This window comes from Corythoichthys intestinalis, chromosome 5, assembly GCF_030265065.1.
Source record: "Corythoichthys intestinalis isolate RoL2023-P3 chromosome 5, ASM3026506v1, whole genome shotgun sequence".
NCBI classification, from domain to species: Eukaryota; Metazoa; Chordata; class Actinopteri; order Syngnathiformes; family Syngnathidae; genus Corythoichthys; species Corythoichthys intestinalis.
Window position 1 is genome coordinate 29,152,471 of NC_080399.1, and position 18,508 is coordinate 29,170,978.

Genomic DNA, 18,508 nt, shown 5'->3' on the forward strand with positions numbered 1-18,508 from the left:
TATTTATGAGACAGGCGGCGTTGAGGGAAAAGTTTACCCCGGCAGTCGCGGCCACAACAGCATCATCTCTCAGTTAGAATTGTTACTTTTCTATCAAAAGCTCTATTTGTCTTGTTGTTTAAGTTATTTTGTAAAAGGAAAACATTAGTCAGATGTTTGGGATGTAACTAAAACAAAAAATAGCTGTGTTATGTTTGAAATGTATGCTTTCACAAAAAGCTCAATTTCTCAGTTTTTTCATCAGAAATTGGAAAATTGCTGAAACTAAGCTATTTTCTAATGCTGATTTCTCAAGAATGGAAAAAGATATGAACTAACTTGTTTTTCCTGCTAAAAGAAGAGAGTCTAATCTTTCTTTTGGTGGGTTCCATGTTTATATAGCAATAGAACAGACATTTCTGTGGGCCTCGCAAAATCAGCCAAAATCAAGTAAAACGGCCGGGAGCGAAGGGGGTTGCACCGGTGTTCTGCCAAAATATGCTACATCGGCGAAACGTCCTACATTGGTCGAATTTGACACCTAAAGTACTACCGTGCGCTCTAAACTTGTTTTGTTTGGATGCATACAGGAATAACGTACTAAAAAAATGCCTGCAGAAAATACTTAAATGTAGTTATATCAAATAATGACGGTTTAAATACGCTACGTGACTAATGTGGTCAACTGGTTCAAAGCTAACACAGAAAAACACAATGGTTAAAAGTATGAGAGGGTAATACATGCAAAAAGTATCTTTGAGGCAGTGAAAAGGTTCTAAATAACTAAATAAAAACAAAAATAGTGAGTACTCGCCGCTTCTAGCCGATGTGCGCATGCGTGTGGATGCATGCGCAAGCGCCCTGAGCATTGTGTAGGACGTTTCGCCGCGTAGTAAGGAATGGCCGAACACCGGTGAAAATGGCTGGGAGTGAATGAGTTAAAATATATTGATTGGAGAGACACAAGCACTGTATATTCCATGCCATGCAAACGACCTATTTACATTTTGTTTTGTGTAAATTTCAATAAAATATAGTTAAAATTAGATGGATAATACTTTTATAAAAAAAATATTTACTTTGAAAGACCGGATATTGCTGCCGTTCTAGTTCCTGTTTGGTATATGCTAAACGGCAGGGCTTGATCCGGCCGCAGGTTGACGGACCAGAAAATAGATCTCGTCCGTATTTTAGTTATTAGGGCGGATTTGGACTGGATCTGAGCGGATCATGTTGACCACCTGACTACGGAGGACCCAGTGGGATTCGGTGGTTAGGCCGCTAATTATTAACAGATTCGCACCCTCTGACTTAGGGGTGTGACAAAATATCGAAATGGTGATATATCGTGATAATTTGTATCCCAAAAGGTTATCGATATGCTCCTGCCAAGAATCGAGATAACGTTTTAAAAAGGTGTCAATGTCTAAAAAAAAATAAAATAAAAATTAACCAACAGCTTGCTACCAAAATCTTCCACCATAATGGTGTGTCAGTTAACTTTAGGGCTGCATTGACTGTGCTCGACGCCCAATCCATTTAGACTGGGAACGTTCGTTCATTCGAAACCAGAGCATTCACAGCCATTCTGTCCGGGTTTCAGGGCATTTACAGGTCACTTGCTGTTCATTTTAGGGCATTTACAGATCATTTTATGTTGAGTTTAAGTCACTGCCTATTCATTTGTGTGATTTCCAGGTCACTTCCTGTTCGTAACTCAAAATAAACAGGAAGAGACCCATAAAATACCCTAAAATTAACAGGTAACAAGTAACATAAAATCAACAGGAAAATGACCTTAAATGGCCCAAAATTACCTCATTGCCTGGCATTGGCTGCCACTACCGGCTATAGACGTTCAATCCATTTGAAGTGGGAGGGATGGCAGCGAATAAATAAATGTTCATTCGCTGCCACCCTCCTAGTTCAAATGGATTGGACGTCTACAAGTGATAAACTCATTCCAATTCACAGCAGAAGCTTGTTTTTCTGTTTATTAGTTGTTTGTAGAATATCCTAGAATGATTACCTGACCAATGTATCGTTAATCGTTGTATCGCCATATCGTCAGATCATCGTTGTCGTGAGCTTTGTATCGCAAATCGTATCGTATCTTGAGGTACCAAGAGGTTCCCACTCCTACTCTGACTGCTGAACACGACCGAATAAGTGGTTTGAGCAAGCCAAACATTTAACCAAAAAAGCCACATTTGATTTTTAAAAGCCAACAAATGGACCAGCTAAAAACAATTTTTGGAAATGAAAATAGTTCATTATAACAGAATTAAAAGAATCACTTTAAAATGTGGCTGTGTAATTTTGTCCAAAATGTTTAGCCCCTTAGAAATGTGTATGCAAAATAGTTCATTTATAAAACGTGACTTTGAAATTTTTTCTTTTTTGTAACTATTAAGACAATTAAAAAAAAACAAAAAAACTAATACGCTCATTTCCTTTACAGATAAATGAAGTGAAATGCGTTATGTTAAGGTTCCTAGATGAGGATGACCCAAATGCAGGAAAAAAGACCGGGGATCAAAAGACAAAGTGGTGCAAAAAAAAAAAAAAGTCAGGAGTACTAACAAAAAACTGGGAATGCAAAACAGGGGGTCATGAACACGGATGATAAAAATGACACTGAGATAGACAATGACGCAACAAGAACTGACTCCGCGTGCGGATCTTAAGTACAGACATGTCGTAATGAGGCACAGGTGGGTGATACAAAAGGCAGCGGATTGGTCGACGCACAACAGGTGCGCGCAATGGACGCTCGGGGTGATGATGTAGTTTGTCACTGTCACTAGACGAACACTAACGGTCTTCTGCATTTCCTTCCTATGCGGCGAGACGTCCAACACATGCGCACATTGGGTAAAACCGGCAAGTACTTACAGTATATTAGTGTTTGGTTTTTTTTGTCTTTTATTACCTTTTCATTGCCTCAAAATACTTAGTGTTTTCTTGTGGTAGCTTTAAAGCAGATTGTGATCTGTTGAGCACATAAGTAAACCTCCCTTATTTGATATTACTACGTTTAAGTGTTTTCTTTAGGCATCTTTAGTATGTTCTGTCTGTATGCAACTATGCATCTAAACAAAACAAGCTGAAAGGGCACGGTAGTACCTTTGGTGTCTCATACGCCTCCTGTCGGACGTTTCGCCGGTGTACAATATTTTGTCAGAACACCGGTTTTGTCCTACTCTCATCTCGTCTCATCCCGTCTTCCCTGTTCATTTTGCTTTTGATGCTGATTTTGTGAAATATCGACAGTGCTGTCATGCTCGTTAATGTTCCTCTCAGGTTCAAATTGAAAGGGTTGAACACGTTTCCGTCGCTAGAGTCATACTCTGAAAGCCCGGCAGCGTAGCCCAGTGACGTCACTGCCCTCCGACATCAACAACAATGGCGACCTACGAGTGAAAGTAATTTTACAAATTGTATAAAAACGAAAACGTCAAGAGGGGTTTTAAAATGAAATTATTTTAACTCATAAAAACATTTATCTTTTAAGATCTTCAAGTCTTTCTATCCGTTGTTCCCTTTAACTTAAACAATGACAGTATGAAATATGTAAATTAGGCCCTTTTAATAATGAAATAGAAAGATAATCATATTTTAAGTTGTGGTGTATTTTATAAGGTAATAATTCATTACCTAATCATTGAATAAAATGAATAAAAGTGGCTATTAAATGATGTTTTCTTACATTTGAGTTGCTTTATTATTTGCTTTATTATTTCTCTATTAACCATTGATGTATTTTTAGTAATCAAAGAAAAAGCAGTGAGAGCAGGTCAATTGAAAACTGAAAGAAAAACCAAAAAGAAAAGGAAAGAACTTTTTTTTTCTTTCATTTTATGTGTGTTCAGGTGTTTTATTGCACTTTGATGATCCCACCCTCCAGCTCCAAAACCTTTACTTTATCGATCCACAGTGGCTCTGCAACGTCCTCTCACAGGTATGTTACAATATTTTGAATTTCGATCATTTCCAACACAATCCTTATCCTTTGTGCATTTTAATGAGGATTTGGGATCTAAAAGCAATGTTATCGTCGGGTGGTCTTTTGCAGAAATTAGCCCCAACTGCTCACATCCATCCCCAAGGAGTGACTCTGCGTTCGGCAGTTGAAAGTTTTCTGCAGGAGACCAAATGTTTCCCTGCTAGTCACACCAACTGCTATCTCAAACTGCTGGAGAAATTTCAGATCGCTCTACCCTTTGGAAACGACCAGCTGCTTGTGCCGAGCAGGTACAAGCAGTTAGCTTTACACTCCGATGAATGAAAAAGAATATAAACTAAACGTTTCTACTATATGCCTTAGCTATTTTATTTTTCTTCCAGTTTGCCCAAGGACAAGCCCAGCATTGAACTGCCTCACTGTGAGAACTCTGAGTTGATTGTGCGAGAGTATGAGATGCCGTACTTCCCTATGGACTTCTGGTCCCGACAGATCAGCCGTTTGCTGGAGGTCTCGTCCTATTTGCTCCATGGAAGAGGTAACACGTAATGGCGCCTCTGAATCCCACTTCGACTCGTTCACCTCTTTGTGGTTTTCCAGAGAAATTGTGTCTGCCCGAACGATTGTGCTGGAACCGAGGCGTGTACCTGAGCTGGTCTACCGAGGCCTACTGCCTGGTGGAGGCGGCCGAGCGGCAAGAAGACGCTTACAGCGTTCTAAGGATCATCGTGCCCTCCTCCCGCAAAGGTACATGGGTACCACACTTCTAAATTGGCAGTTTTATAGAGACAGGCGGGTCAAGAGTCTCCCATAAATAATTTTTTAAATGTGGAAATAAACCATAGTACTTCGAGCAGGGGTGTTTTTTCTTCGAGAGCTGCTTTCAAAAGAGCATAGGAATTGGGTAAAAAAGATTGCTTTTTAAAAAAAAAAAAAAAAAAAAAAAAAAGTATCGTTATTTTTAACTATTAACTGAAGGAATTCGGCCCCCCCGGCCAAGCCGCGGAAATGGCGACAGCCGAACGGAAACGGTGCTCCACTGAGACCACTCCCGCGAGGAGCCAAAATTCCGCACGTTCCCTTCCTGTGTTAACCCTTTGTGCTGACTCCATGTTCCAAAAGTTTGAAGAAGGCTCACCGAAAACAGGTTGACAATTTATTCGTTGACAATGGTCAAAAAACAAGGCAAAGACAGACGACGAAGGGACCCTGCTTGATCCAAAACAAGGCTACATAGAAATGTTTCAGAGCAGCGACAGTTTGTTATCTCAGTGTCCACTCTTTTTGAAAGCTGCGGTGGAGTGGGCTGGGCTGAGGATGTGGCTGAGTGTTGTCTTGGGATCATCCCTCTGTGGCAGGTTTTGGGCAGTTAGGTTCGTGCGTCATCCTTCGTGGCTGGGACGTGGTTGCCACAGCGACCGACGCCGGTCTTGATGTCCCAGGCGCCCGTGCTATCAACTTGTTATCCTGGTTGGGCGATACTACTTATTTTAGGACAGAGCGCCCTTCTCTTTGTCCTGGAGTGCCCGGGAGAACTGATTGCAAGAGTTGGTGCGTCAATCTTGCTCAAGACACGTTGGGCTTCTGTGATAAGATGGCGTTGTGTATCCTCTATTCTGCTTCTTTTCATTAAACTATGGTGTAATTACTCTTTATTTTATATTAGGTGTGTTACCGTAATATAAACAGTCCTACAGTACATATGAGAAATGATACTATGCCCTGATTGATTGTATTACGTGTGTTAGAGTAATGCAAATAGTTAGACGGTGCCTACGAGAAACGGTACCACCTTTTAATTCCCCCTCATGAGCCCCGACAGGGCTGATAAGGTGATTCACTTTACTTTGTCAAAGGTCATGGAGTGAAGTCTGCCTAAACTATAGTTAGATGCTTTACTATAATGAATGTGTTAGACTAATGCAAACAATTATATGGTGTGTTTAAGAACGGTACCTATTCCCTTCATAACTCATTGGCTATCACTGATGGCGATAGATGTCCAATCCATTTTGACTGGGAGGGTTGGTAGCAATTGTTCGCTCGAACAATCGCTTCTAGCCCTCCCAGTTCAAATGGTTTAGATGTTTATCACTGTCAGAGGCAGCCAATGGGTTAATCTTTTTGTTAAATACTATTTTTTTGTTTTAACACACTAGAAATGTTAATAACCGGACCTTATGCTTGTTGCTTCATTTTTGTCCAAGCTGGGATTTAGTAAGTGTAACAGATAGTTGCTGAAATTGTTTACAACATGTGCCGTGCAAACATCACATAATAAGTACACATGCTGTTGACTTTTTTTTCCCCCGTTATATTATTTTTAATTACTGTCATCAAAATGGAATTTTTAATTACTGCCAGGCACAGTTCACACCCAGTCATTTAAACGCATACTCATAACCATCCATCTGCTAATTTCACAGCTGCTTAAGAGCACAGATTGTACAACGTAAATTTCCGCTCTGAGACCCCCAATTTGGCCAAACTTAAAAATTGTCCTATATGCATGTGTGATCCATCATTGGAAAGCTTAAAATCTCAATTTTCTGGGGAAAGAAAACTTTTGAACAGGAAGGAATTTAAAAAAATAAATAAATAAAAAAAAATTAAACAGCGAAACCCTAACTGTAGGCAAGAGCATGAGTGAGCATAATTAAAGACGCCTTGATTTTAACAAGATATTATCACATATTTACCTTGTTTCGATCCAAAAACTCCATGTAGCATGTATCACCGAGTGTCAAGACAGAGCTGTGAATGGCCACCGTTGGATTTTTGGGGGATTTTATGGGTGAAACAAGGGTCACGATGCAGAAATCGCAGACATCAAGGAGTGGTCGAGATTTTCTTTTTCATATATATACCATTGTAAACGTTTTTTTTTTTTTCTTTTCCAATTTTTCTTTGTTTGGATCGATTTTTTATCATCACAAATAACGGGGAAATAAAAGAAAAAATACAATTAAGCGATAGTTATGAAATAGATATCCGTGACGTATTTACAGACACCAGTTCTTTAATTGTGACGTAATTTGTTTAAAAGTTTAAAATATGCGTGCGAATAATTTTTTTAAAGTCTTTTTTTTTTTTTTTTAAATCAAATATTAGACATCATTTTATAATTCTAAGCTAAAAATGAAGGACATTTTGAATAACAAAATATAATTACTTAGCTTTTTATGGCTGGGTTGAAACAAAAGTGGTTGCGCGGTGTCTGTAAATGGGGGTCTTCAGGGCAAAACGGACATATTAAAAAAGTTCGGGGGCTTAATGCGCCATCAAACTGCTATGGGAGCATATAGACATATTGTTCTATCAATCACAACAGTTCGTTTGGCTTAAGATACAGGAGTTTATTTTAAAGAGGGGTGCAAGAGCAGAAACTGCTTTTTCAGCCTTGTCTGTGTTTTCCGCAATATATATACTAGTGCGTATATGATTTTAATTTATTGAAAAATAAGAAGGTTACTTATTCAATTATTCCTGCATTACTTCCTTGTTATTTTTGCTTGATTCCTCGCCAGGCCGTGTGCTCCTGGGCCAGGTGGTGGACCAAGTAGACTCCCTGCTGGAGGAGTGGTTTCCAGGCCTGCTGAGCACGGACATACACGGCAGCGGCGAGGCCCTCCTCAAAAAATGGGCACTCTACAGCTTCCAAGACGGAGACCAGTGGAGAAAAATGCTCCTGGAGGATCTCTTTGCTTATTTCGACCATGGTTCATTCAGCGGTAATTTAAGAAATGTGAAAATCGTGACAACAAGTGTAAAAAAGGATTGTCTGTCTCCTCAGACTTTCTTTTGGTGAACCCTGAGGACTCACGTTGCACCATACCCATCTCTCAGATCGCTCCAGACATGGTACTCAGTGACCAGCCGGCCGGAACGATCTTGGACAGTGACGAGCTGCACGTGGATCTCTCCAAAGCCAACCTCCTGGGTGAAAAATGCCACTTGATGTTACAGTAACTGTAATGATATATATCAATGTATATATACGTATATCATAATAGAAATAGTTTTTATTCTTGAATTAGATTTTTGCATTTAAACCTTTTTTTGCAATACTGTATGTCCCTCAGTAATTCAATTTCTACTACATTTCAATTCAATTCAATTCAATTCAATTCAATTTGTATAGCCCTCAATCACAACAGAGGTCTCAAAGGGCTTTATAGAGGCAATATGATACACAATTAGAAATGAAGCAACAAAGATGAATAGATACAGTTCAAGTCCTGGGTATCCCCTATCCTTAAGACCCTCCATGCCGGCAAGGAAAAACTCCAAAAACTCCAGAGTCAATTGGGAGAAAAATGAGAAACCTTGGGGAGTACCACAGTCAGGAGAGATCCACTCCCAGGACGGATAGACAGGAACCCCAGAACGGCTAATGGGAATTAGCAAGCGAAATTGTAGTCCGTAAAAATACAGTGGAGTAAAGGAGCAAGAAGAGGTCCCTCTGGTCAGATGAGACGGGGGTAGCAGCGAGGACGTCAATCCAGCCAGGGGTCCGGACAGTCAGGAGGCTGCAGCTGAAAAATAGCCCCTCCCCAGAGGGGAGGGGGGAAAGGGGACACCAGGTGACTAGTGATGAAGAGACTAGACAACTAGATATTAACATTGGAAAATAGAAATAAAGTAAGACAAGTGGTAGGTAGAGTAAGAAAAGGAGATAGAACTCAGCGGCTGTACTGCCCCCAGCATTACATTTGACTGTTACGTATTTAATGTATTTTAAAGTACATGTATTTTAGTTTAATTTGTAAATCTTGAGAGCCGGAATGCAACGTACATGAGTGACAACTCTGACCCAAGTCCCCGCGGAACACATATACAGTATATGGCGGAAAACACCCAGGTGACTTGAAGTTCCGCTCTGAGACCCCCAATTTGGCCAAACTCAAAATTGTCCCATATGCATGTGTGATACATCATTGGATAGCTTAAAATCTCAATTTTCTGGGGGAAGAAAAATTTTGAACAGGAGGGCATTTTTAAAGAAAAAAAAAAAATGTAAACAATAAAATCCTATCTGGAGGTGAGAGCACGCAAGAGCAGAATTACAGACGCCATGACTTTAACGAGATATTATCGCGTACTTACCTTGTTTCGATCCAAAAACTCCATATAGCATGTATCACTCAGTGTCAAGATACAGCTGTGAATGGCCACAGCTGGATTTTTTGGGGACTTTATGGGTGAAACGTGGTAATATAACAAGGGTCACGATGCAGAAATCGCAGACATCAAGGAGTGGTCCAGATCTTCTTTTTCATTAATTTACCCTTTTAAACTTTTTTTTTTCAATTTTTCTTTGTTTGGATCCATTATTTATCATCTAACAAATCGGAGCAAATGCGACAATAACAGAAAAAATACAATTAAGCGATGGTTACGAGGTAGATATCCGTGACTTTTTTTACAGACCCCATTTTTTTCATTGTGAAGTAATTTGTTTAAATGTTTAAAATATGCAAGTGAATATTTTTTTTTAAGTCGTTTTTTTTTTTTCTAACGAAATATTAGACATCAATTAATGATTCTAAGCTAAAAATGACAGACATTTTGAATAATAAATATAATTAATTACCTTCTTTTTATGGCTGGGTTGAAACAAAAGCGGTTGCTCGATGTCTGTAAACGGGGGTTTTCAGGATAAAACGGAAAAATTAAAAATAGTTTGGGGGCTTAATGCGCCATGAATCTGCTTTGGCAGCCTATAGACATATTGTTCTGTCAAACACAACAGTTGTTTTGGCTTAGAATACAGCAGTTTCTTTTAAAGAGGAGTGCAAGAGCAGAAACTGCTTTTTCAGTCTTGTCTGTGTTTTCCGCCATATCCAACATGCAAATACTTGCTTGCCTTGTTGAGGGACTTGCAAGTCGCAATTTCAGATAAAATCCATGTTATCTATGTTGTCCATAATATCCACTCATTTTGAGATGGACGTCATTACTTTGTAGTCTTAAAAAAAAAAAAAAAAAAAAACACAATTTAGAATATGACGAATGTAACTACGATTCTACGAATCCTTTATGACTGCGAGAGCGTTCAGTGCCTTTAGCGCCGTCCTCTGGCGGTCAGCAGGGATGAAATACAACAATATCTATAGACCGTTAATACATTTATTCATTCTGTCTATTTATTAAGGGTAATGTCTGGTTTAATCAAATCATAATATACTATTAAGAAATGTGAAAACAAAAAACATGTTAATGCTGAAAAAAACAGGGGACGGTGGCTTTGGCACAGTGTACCGAGGCGTCTACAAGAACGATGATGTGGCCGTCAAGTTATTCAACAAGCACGCGTCGGAACTTTACATCTACAGACTCCACAGACAAGTACACTTGTCGCCATTAACCGCCACGCCTTCAGATGTCAGACATTACATATTTTCCACTCCCTGTCCAGGAGCTGGCAGTGCTAGGTCGCCTGCGCCACCCCAGCCTAGTGGGTCTGCTGGCAGCAGGCTCTGCTCCACACGTGCTGGTGATGGAGCTGGCCATGTGGGGCTCATTGGACTCCCTGTTCCAGAACAAGAAAGGAAGCCTGAACAGAAAACTCAGGCACAGGATTGCTCTCCACGTGGCTGACGGACTTCGGTAAAATTGTCGTGAGGGGTGCTTTTGAGAGAACTCTTATTATGCACGTATTATGATTTTTTTTTTTTTTTTTTTTACCCTTACAAGGGACTCCTTGAACTCATTGGCTGCCAATGATGGGGCTAGATGTCTAATCCATTTTGACTGGGAGGGGCAAATGAATGACTGTATAAATATATATACATATATATATATATATATATATATATTAGGGCTGTCAAACGATTAAAATTTTTAATCGAGTTAATTACAGCTTAAAAATTAATTAATCGTAATTAATCACAATCACAATTCAAACCATCTCTAAAATATGCCATATTTTTCTGTAAATTATTGTTGGAATGGAAAGATAAGACAAGATGGATATATGCATTCAACATACGGTACATAAGGACTGTATTTGTTTATTATAACAATATATCAACAAGATGGCATTAACATTATTAACTCTTTCACTCCCAGCCATTTTCACCAGAGCAAGGCCGTTCGCTCCCGGCCGTTTTTTCTGGATTTTGACTGATTTTGCAAGGCCCACAGAAAATTCTGTTCTATTGCTATATAAACTTTGAACCCACCAAAAGAAAGATTGGACTCTCTTCTTTCAGCAGACAAAAAAAGTAAGTTCGTATCTTTTTCCATTCTTTAGAAATCAGCATTAGAAAATAGCTTAGTTTGAGCAATTTTCCAATTTATGATGAAAAAACGGAGAAAATGAGCTTTTTGTAAACGCATACATTTCAAACATAACTTTGACTTTAACAAAGCTATTTTTTGCATTAGTTACATCCCAAACATCTGAATAATGTTTTCCTTTTACAAAATACTATGAACAACCAGACAAATAGAGCTTTAGATAGAATAGTAACAATTTATTCACACACAACGACTGAGAGATGACGGTTTGTCGCCGAGATGACGCCGTTGTCGCCACGTCAGCTGTGTAAACTTTTCCCTCATCGTTGTCTGTCTCACAAAAATGGATTATTTTTGCATTTCTGCGGGGTCTGCTAGGCGAGCCGCTCCACGGGGGGTTTCACTCGTTTTGCACGATCGTCCAGCGCCTGGTGTCCCAGGCGTCCTCTCGTTGTTTTGTCCGGACGGAGCGCCGCCTGGGCTCAATCCGCCAGCGCTTTGACAATGCTGGCCGGCCGTTCACTGCTGTTGAATCGGCTTGTCTAGTCTTCCAAAATGCGTTACTGCCCTCCAGTGGCCAGTTTTATTGCTTTAAAATTGGTTTGGAGCATTTTTCTTTGTTTCTCAGATACAGCGGAAGCTATATATGCTTCTTATTAAAAAAAAACGCAAAAGACGTATAAATACGGTTGCGGGACAGTTGAGCATTTAAAAATAAAACGTATTTATACGGTTCCGGGAGCAAATGAGTTAACATTCTGTTAAAGCGATCCATGGATAGAAAGACCTGTAGTTCTTAAAAGATAAATGTTAGTACAAGTTATAGAAATTTTATGTTAAAACCCCTCTTAATGTTTTCGTTTTAATAAAATTTGTAAAATTTTCAATCAAAAAATAAACTAGTAGCCCGCCATTTTTGATGTCAATAATTACTTACACAATGCTCATGGGTGCTGAAGCCTATAAAATCAGTTGCACCCAAGTGCCAGCAGAGGGCGGCAAAACTCCATAAAACACAATTAACAAGTGGGCATTTCACTGTATTGTCATATAAATCTGTCTGAGCGGGGCATGTGCGTTAATTGCATCAAATATTTTAACGTGATTAATTAAAAAAAAAAATTACCACCCGTTAACGTGATAATTTTGACAGCCATACTATATATATATATGACCCGTATATTATACATAGTGAGGAAAATAAGTATTTGAACACCCTGCGATTTTGCAAGTTCTCCCACTTAGAAATCATGTGGGGTTCTGAATTTTTCATCGTAGGTGCATGTCCACTGTGAGAGACATAATCTAAAAAAAAAGAATTCCAGAAATCACAGTGGCTAATTAAAAAAAAAACAAAAAAACAATTCTTTTGTATGATACTGCTGCAATTTTTTAAATATACCATTATATAAATATTCGAACAGCTGTCTATTTGCTAGAATTGTGAGCCTCAAAGACCTGTTAGTCACCTTTGAAAAGTACACCTGCACTCCACTTATTCTCCTAAATTAGAAGGACCTGTTTGAGGAGGTTAGCTGCATAAAGACACCTGACCACCCCATACAATCAGTAAGACTTCAAACTACTACTAACATTGCCAAGACCACAGAGCTATCCAAAGACACCAGAGATAGAGTTGTATACATTCACAAGATAGGAAAGGGTTACGGCGCAACTGCCAAGCAGCTTGGTGAAAAAAGATCCACTATGTGCGATATTATTAGAAAATGGAAGAAGCTAAACATGACTGTCAATATCCCTTCAGGATTCATGCAACATCTCACATCGTGGGCATTCAATGATGCTAAGAAAGGTGAGGAATCAGTCAAGAACCACACGGGAGGATCTGCTGAATGACCTGAAAGGAGTTGGGACCACAGTTTTCAAGGTTACTGTTGGTAATGCACCAAGACATCATGTTTTAAAATTATTCATGGCGCGGAGGGTTCCCTGCTTAAACCAGCACATGTGCAGGCCCATCTAAAGTTTGCCATTTGGATGATCCAGAGGAGTCATGGGAGAAAGTCATGTGGTCAGATGAGATCAAAATGAAACTTTTTGTGATTAATTCCACTCGTCATGTTAAGATAAAGAGAAATGATGAGTACCATCCCAAGAACACCATCCCCACTGTGAAACATGGTGGTGGTAGCATTATACTTTGGGGGTGTTTTTCCTGCACATGGGACTGAACAACTACACTGTATTAGGGAAAGGATTGACCAGAGTCATGGATTGTGAGATTTTGGGGGAAACCTCCTTCTCGCAGTTGGAGCATTGAAGATGGGTCATTGGTGCTCTTCCAACACAACAATGACCCGAAGCACACAGCCAGGATAATCAAGGAGTGGCTTCGCCAGAAGCATATCAAGGTTCTGGAGAGCCTTAGCCAATCTCCAGACCTAAACCCAAGAGAAAATCTTTGATGGAAGCTCAAATTCTTTGTTTCTGTGCGGCAGCCCAGAAACCTGACTGAGCTAGAAAAGATCTGTGTGGAGGATTGGTGCAAAATCCCTGCTGCAGTGTGTGTAACCCTGGTGAAAAGTTACAGGAAACATTTGACCTCCAATTGCAAACAAACACTACCGTACAAGATATTAACATTGATTTTCTCAGGTGTTTAAATACTTATTTGCAGCACTATAATAGTAATAAATTGTTAAAAACACTATGGTTTTTGGATTTTTTATTCTGTATTATGTCTCACAGTAGACAAATACAATTAAAATTTCACACACACACCCATGATTGCAGGGTGTTCAAACAATTATTTTACTCACTGTATATACTAGTAATATAATAATTGCTGATATATATATATTTTTAATGACCAAAACTAGGCATTTTCCCTATGAATAGTTAGAGGTCTTAAGTGTCAGCATTTGAATTGTTGTCCTCTGTAGTGACCACTGTCCCTGAAAGAAGAATGCTTTTTGTTCTATCAGGTACCTGCATTCAGCCATGATTATCTACCGGGACCTTAAGCCTCACAACGTGCTCCTGTTCAACTTGAAAACGGATGCCGACGTCATCGCCAAGATCACTGACTACGGCATTGCTCAGTACTGCTGCAGTATGGGAGTGCGCAGCTCGGAGGGAACGCCGGGTTAGTGCACTGTCAATCTATCATCGTCCAGCAAAGAAATAACTTTAGTCACAATGTTAAAACATGGAGAACATATAAAATGAATACATAGGTTATATCTTTACCCCTGCCAAACGAAGATAAGGTACAGTGCTGGCCAAAAGTATTGGTACCTCTGCAATTCTGACAGATAATGCTCAATTTCTCTGAGAAAATTATTGCAATAACAAATGCTTTGGTAGTAATATCTTCATTGTTTTTGCATGTGAGGAAAAAACACAAAAGAGAATGAGAAAAAAAAATCATTTATCATTTTATACACAACTCCAAAAATGGGCTGGACAAAAGTATTGGCACCCTCTGCCTAATACTTGGTAGCACAACCTTTAGACAAATTAACTGCGAACAACTGCTTCCGGTATCCATCATTGAGTTTCTTATAATGCTCTGCTGGCATTTTATACCATTCTTCTTTGGTCAACTGCTCCAGGTCTCTGAGATTTGAAGGGTGCCTTCTCCAAACTGCCATTTTCAGATCTCTCCACAGGTGTTCTATGGGATTCAGGTCTGGAATCATCGCTGGCCATTTTAGAAGTCTCCAGTGCTTTTTCTCAAACCATTTTCTAGTGCTTTTCGAAGTGTGTTTTGGGTCATTTTCCTGCTGGAAGACCCATGACCTGTGAGGGAGACCCAGCTTTCTCACACTGGGCCCTACATAATGCTGCAAAATTTTGTGTTTTTTTCTTTGAATGCCCAAAAAGCTGTACTTTTGTTTCATCTGACCGGAGAACATTCTTCCAAAACGTTTTTGGCTTTCTCAGGTAGGTTTTGGCAAACTCGAGCCTGGCTTTTTTATGTCTCTGGGTCAAAAGTGGGCTCTTCCTGGGAATTCTACCATACAGTCCCTTTTCATTCAGATGCCGACGGATAATACAGGCTGACACTGCTGTACCCTCGGACTGCAGGATAGCTTGAACTCGTTTGGATGTTAGTCGAGGTTCTTTATCCACCATCTGCACAATCTTTTGTTGAAATCCCTCGTCAATTTTTCTTTTCCGCCGGCATCTAGGGAGGTTAGGGTCTCTGGAGATGGACTTGTAGCATGGAGATTGTCCATTCTTCCTCATAATTTTGCTTCTTAAGTCCTCAGACAGTTCTTTGGTTGTCTTTCTCTTCTCCAAGCTCAATGTGGTACACATAAGGACACAGGACAGAGGTTGAGTCAACTTTAATCCATTTTAACTGGCTGCCAGTGTGATTTAGTTATTGTCACCACCTGCTATGTGCCACGGGTAAGTAACAGGCTGTTAATTACACAAATTAGAGATGCATCACATGCTTTTTCTAAGGGTGCCATTATTTTTGTCCGGTCAATTTTTGGAGTTTTGTGTAAAATGATAATTGATTTAAAAAAAAAAAAAAAAAAAATCATTTGTGTTTTTTCATTGCAAGCAAAATAAATGAAGATTTTACTACCAAAACATTTGTAATTACAATCATTTTCTGGGAGAAATTGAGCATTAGCTGACAGAATTGCAGGGGTGCCAATACTTTTGGCCAGCACTGTATAAATGTAGTAAACCTCCAATACTCCCAAAAACTTGTCAATCCAAGTACCTCTACAATGACCAACACTGATTTACTGTTGAATAATATGGCCAAAGGCTTATTGTTTACTTCTCCTCCAGGTTTCCGCGCACCTGAGGTGGCCAGAGGGAACGTGACGTACAACCAGCAGGCCGACGTCTTCTCCTTTGGACTGCTTCTGTATGACCTGCTGACGGGTGGCGAGCGCATCTGCGACGGCGTCAAGTTCCCCAGCGAGTTTGACGAGGTGGCCGTGCAGGGAAAGCTACCAGGTAAACAAACATAAATAACAACTTTTATAGTTGTGCATCATTGCAAAGTGCCAATTAACATTCATCGTGTGGTGTGGTGGAATATGAATGTTATCTAGATGCGGTGAAGCATTACGGCTGCTCCCCTTGGCCTGAATTCCAGGCTTTGATGACAGAATGTCTGAGGATCAATCCTCATGACCGACCCACTTCTGCACAGGTGAGCGTCCTGAAACTTATCTCCTGCGTCATCCTACATATTTGGGAGTGTTTGGTGTTGTGATCAGGTGTTCGCCAGGCTCAACTCAGGTGAGATGTTGTGTCTGATGAGAGAGCTGCAGCTTCCTGGTCCCGGAAATGCAGAGTGCGTGGCTGTGGGTTCGGTTTCAAGGGCACACACAGCCTGGCTGGGAGGAGGCAGCAGCACCCAGAGGACGGGGTCCGTCACTGCCGTGGACTTGGACACCAATGAAGTCAGCACGCAGGTAGCAACTCCACAGGCTTATTTGTTTTTTTGGATTTTGGGCTTTTGTCTTTGCAAAGAGGAAACATGATAAGAATAGAACAGAAAATGAAATTAACTATCGCAATGGAAGTTTAAAGCAATACTAGCCTAGATAACTTTTAAACCTTTATGAAATGTTTTCATAACATTTGTGATAATATGTCAACTGACAACTAGTTGAATGACACCTCTTTTATATTTTGAGGGGGGTCTGAATCGCTTTCACCGGCACTAATTTACTTTAAGGAGGGGGGAAAAAAATACAAATGTGCTGACTGCTTTATGGCATATGTCACTTCCTACTTTCCTCATTCATTGTGAAGATGATGCGAATGGTTTCGTGCGAATTTTGCAAAGATGGCTGAGCAACAAGAAACAAAAAGTTTTGTCTCAGGAGGAAAAAAAGAGGCTACCAGGATATACAGAATAAACACTGGCCCAGCTTTCACTCACTGGCGTGACGCCCCCCTCCCCATGAACGGTGGGTGGGTTAGCCACACGGTTGCTAACCGTCTAATGCTATTTAGCCACAACTGGATTCATTACCTTATTACTATTCATCGTTCACACAGCCGCTGGAAACAGAAATGTTGTTTGATTCATCTGCAGACAACCCTGGGCAGGTGCTTCATGGGAAACGTAGTCTTCCTGAAGGCAAAACACTGCCATGTTTGTCCACCGGCGTCGCTAAAATTGACCAAAACTTAAAACCTACCAAGTGTTGCTTTAAAGTTTAAATTTACTTGGTCTCACTCAGAGAGCATCCCAAAGACAAAGGCCACATGTTTATTGTGCTTTATGAATCATTTTTTACATTCATCAGCCCCTTATAGACTACTGTTCATCTTCTTTTATCTACTGCCTATTTTATTATTTTAACTTTTGAAACTCATTTTCTTTTTTTTTTTTTCTAAATTCCTTTTTTGTCACTCTGATTCAAAATCTTCATTTTGTATTTGCTTTAATCCTCTATTGTGTTCTTGCATTTCTTCTTTCTTCCTCCATTTTTAAAAAATTTATAATTCATAATTTAAAACCTCCTGATGATCACAGGTATTTCTGGTTTTATTTTATTGCTTACATTATTTGTTCATGATTTTCTTTTTTTTTTTAATGAATGTAGTTATTATTTCTTCAATTTTTAAACATTTTAATGTTGTTTTTGTCTGTATTTTGTTCTCCATTATTTATTTATTTATTTCTAGTTCTTTCTTTTTTATATTTTTCATTCTTTTTGATTTCCCACTGCAAGTTTCCTTGGCGTTCTAAAAACCCGGGCTTCTCGCAACTGATGACATCACACGTGTACTACAAGCACCTTGAATAACTGACCGATGAAACGTGTCCAATCAGGTGATTGACAACAGTCCCGTCCTGTGCCTGGCGTCTGTGCGGATTCCCGGCGAGGCTTGCGATTGGCTGGTGGCCGGCACACAGTCAGGCTCGCTGCTGGTACTCTGCGGTGACAGTGCGTCCACATGGTCCCGCTTAAACAACGTCACTGATGCGGTCACCTCCCTCTACTTTCATGTCAGCCACCCACGCTTGTAAGTGAGTTTGGATATCAATATTGTTTGAGCTGTCAAGAAGATAGACCTTCACATTTAGAATGTATTACCACCCAAGATGGAAACCTATTCATTTTCTATGAACAGCCATCCAAAAAAAAATATTTTTAATGCTTAACCATCCAAGATGATGACTACCCATGACAAAGTTTTTTAATTTCACTATATGGCAAACTGAGATTTTTAAGATTTTGTTGAATTTTAATACTCAAGGCAATTTAATGTAAACACAGCATTTATGTAAGAGGCTTTTGATAATTTATTATTTTTTTGGGTAAGTGAACATTTTTGGTGATTAAAGTAAAAAATTAACCCCATCAAGGCCTG

The 18,508-nt window shown here is 39.6% G+C and overlaps 1 protein-coding gene across 4 annotated transcripts in view; it reads left to right on the forward strand.

The window, feature by feature from the left end:
* Positions 1-18,508, forward strand: part of lrrk2 (leucine-rich repeat kinase 2) — a 75,219-nt gene that overhangs the window by 43,904 nt on the left and 12,807 nt on the right. For 2 of the 4 annotated variants that reach the window (XM_057836183.1, XM_057836185.1), the window contains exons 32-44: positions 3,852-3,940; positions 4,055-4,233; positions 4,327-4,481; positions 4,544-4,690; positions 7,471-7,674; positions 7,737-7,883; positions 10,179-10,291; positions 10,362-10,552; positions 14,131-14,291; positions 15,959-16,129; positions 16,228-16,328; positions 16,396-16,593; positions 17,967-18,160. In XM_057836183.1, the coding sequence (XP_057692166.1) occupies positions 3,852-3,940; positions 4,055-4,233; positions 4,327-4,481; positions 4,544-4,690; positions 7,471-7,674; positions 7,737-7,883; positions 10,179-10,291; positions 10,362-10,552; positions 14,131-14,291; positions 15,959-16,129; positions 16,228-16,328; positions 16,396-16,593; positions 17,967-18,160 (2,050 nt within the window). The remainder of the gene's footprint in view (positions 1-3,851; positions 3,941-4,054; positions 4,234-4,326; positions 4,482-4,543; positions 4,691-7,470; positions 7,675-7,736; positions 7,884-10,178; positions 10,292-10,361; positions 10,553-14,130; positions 14,292-15,958; positions 16,130-16,227; positions 16,329-16,395; positions 16,594-17,966; positions 18,161-18,508) is intronic. The other 2 variants (XM_057836184.1, XM_057836186.1) reach the window with 1 other exon arrangement.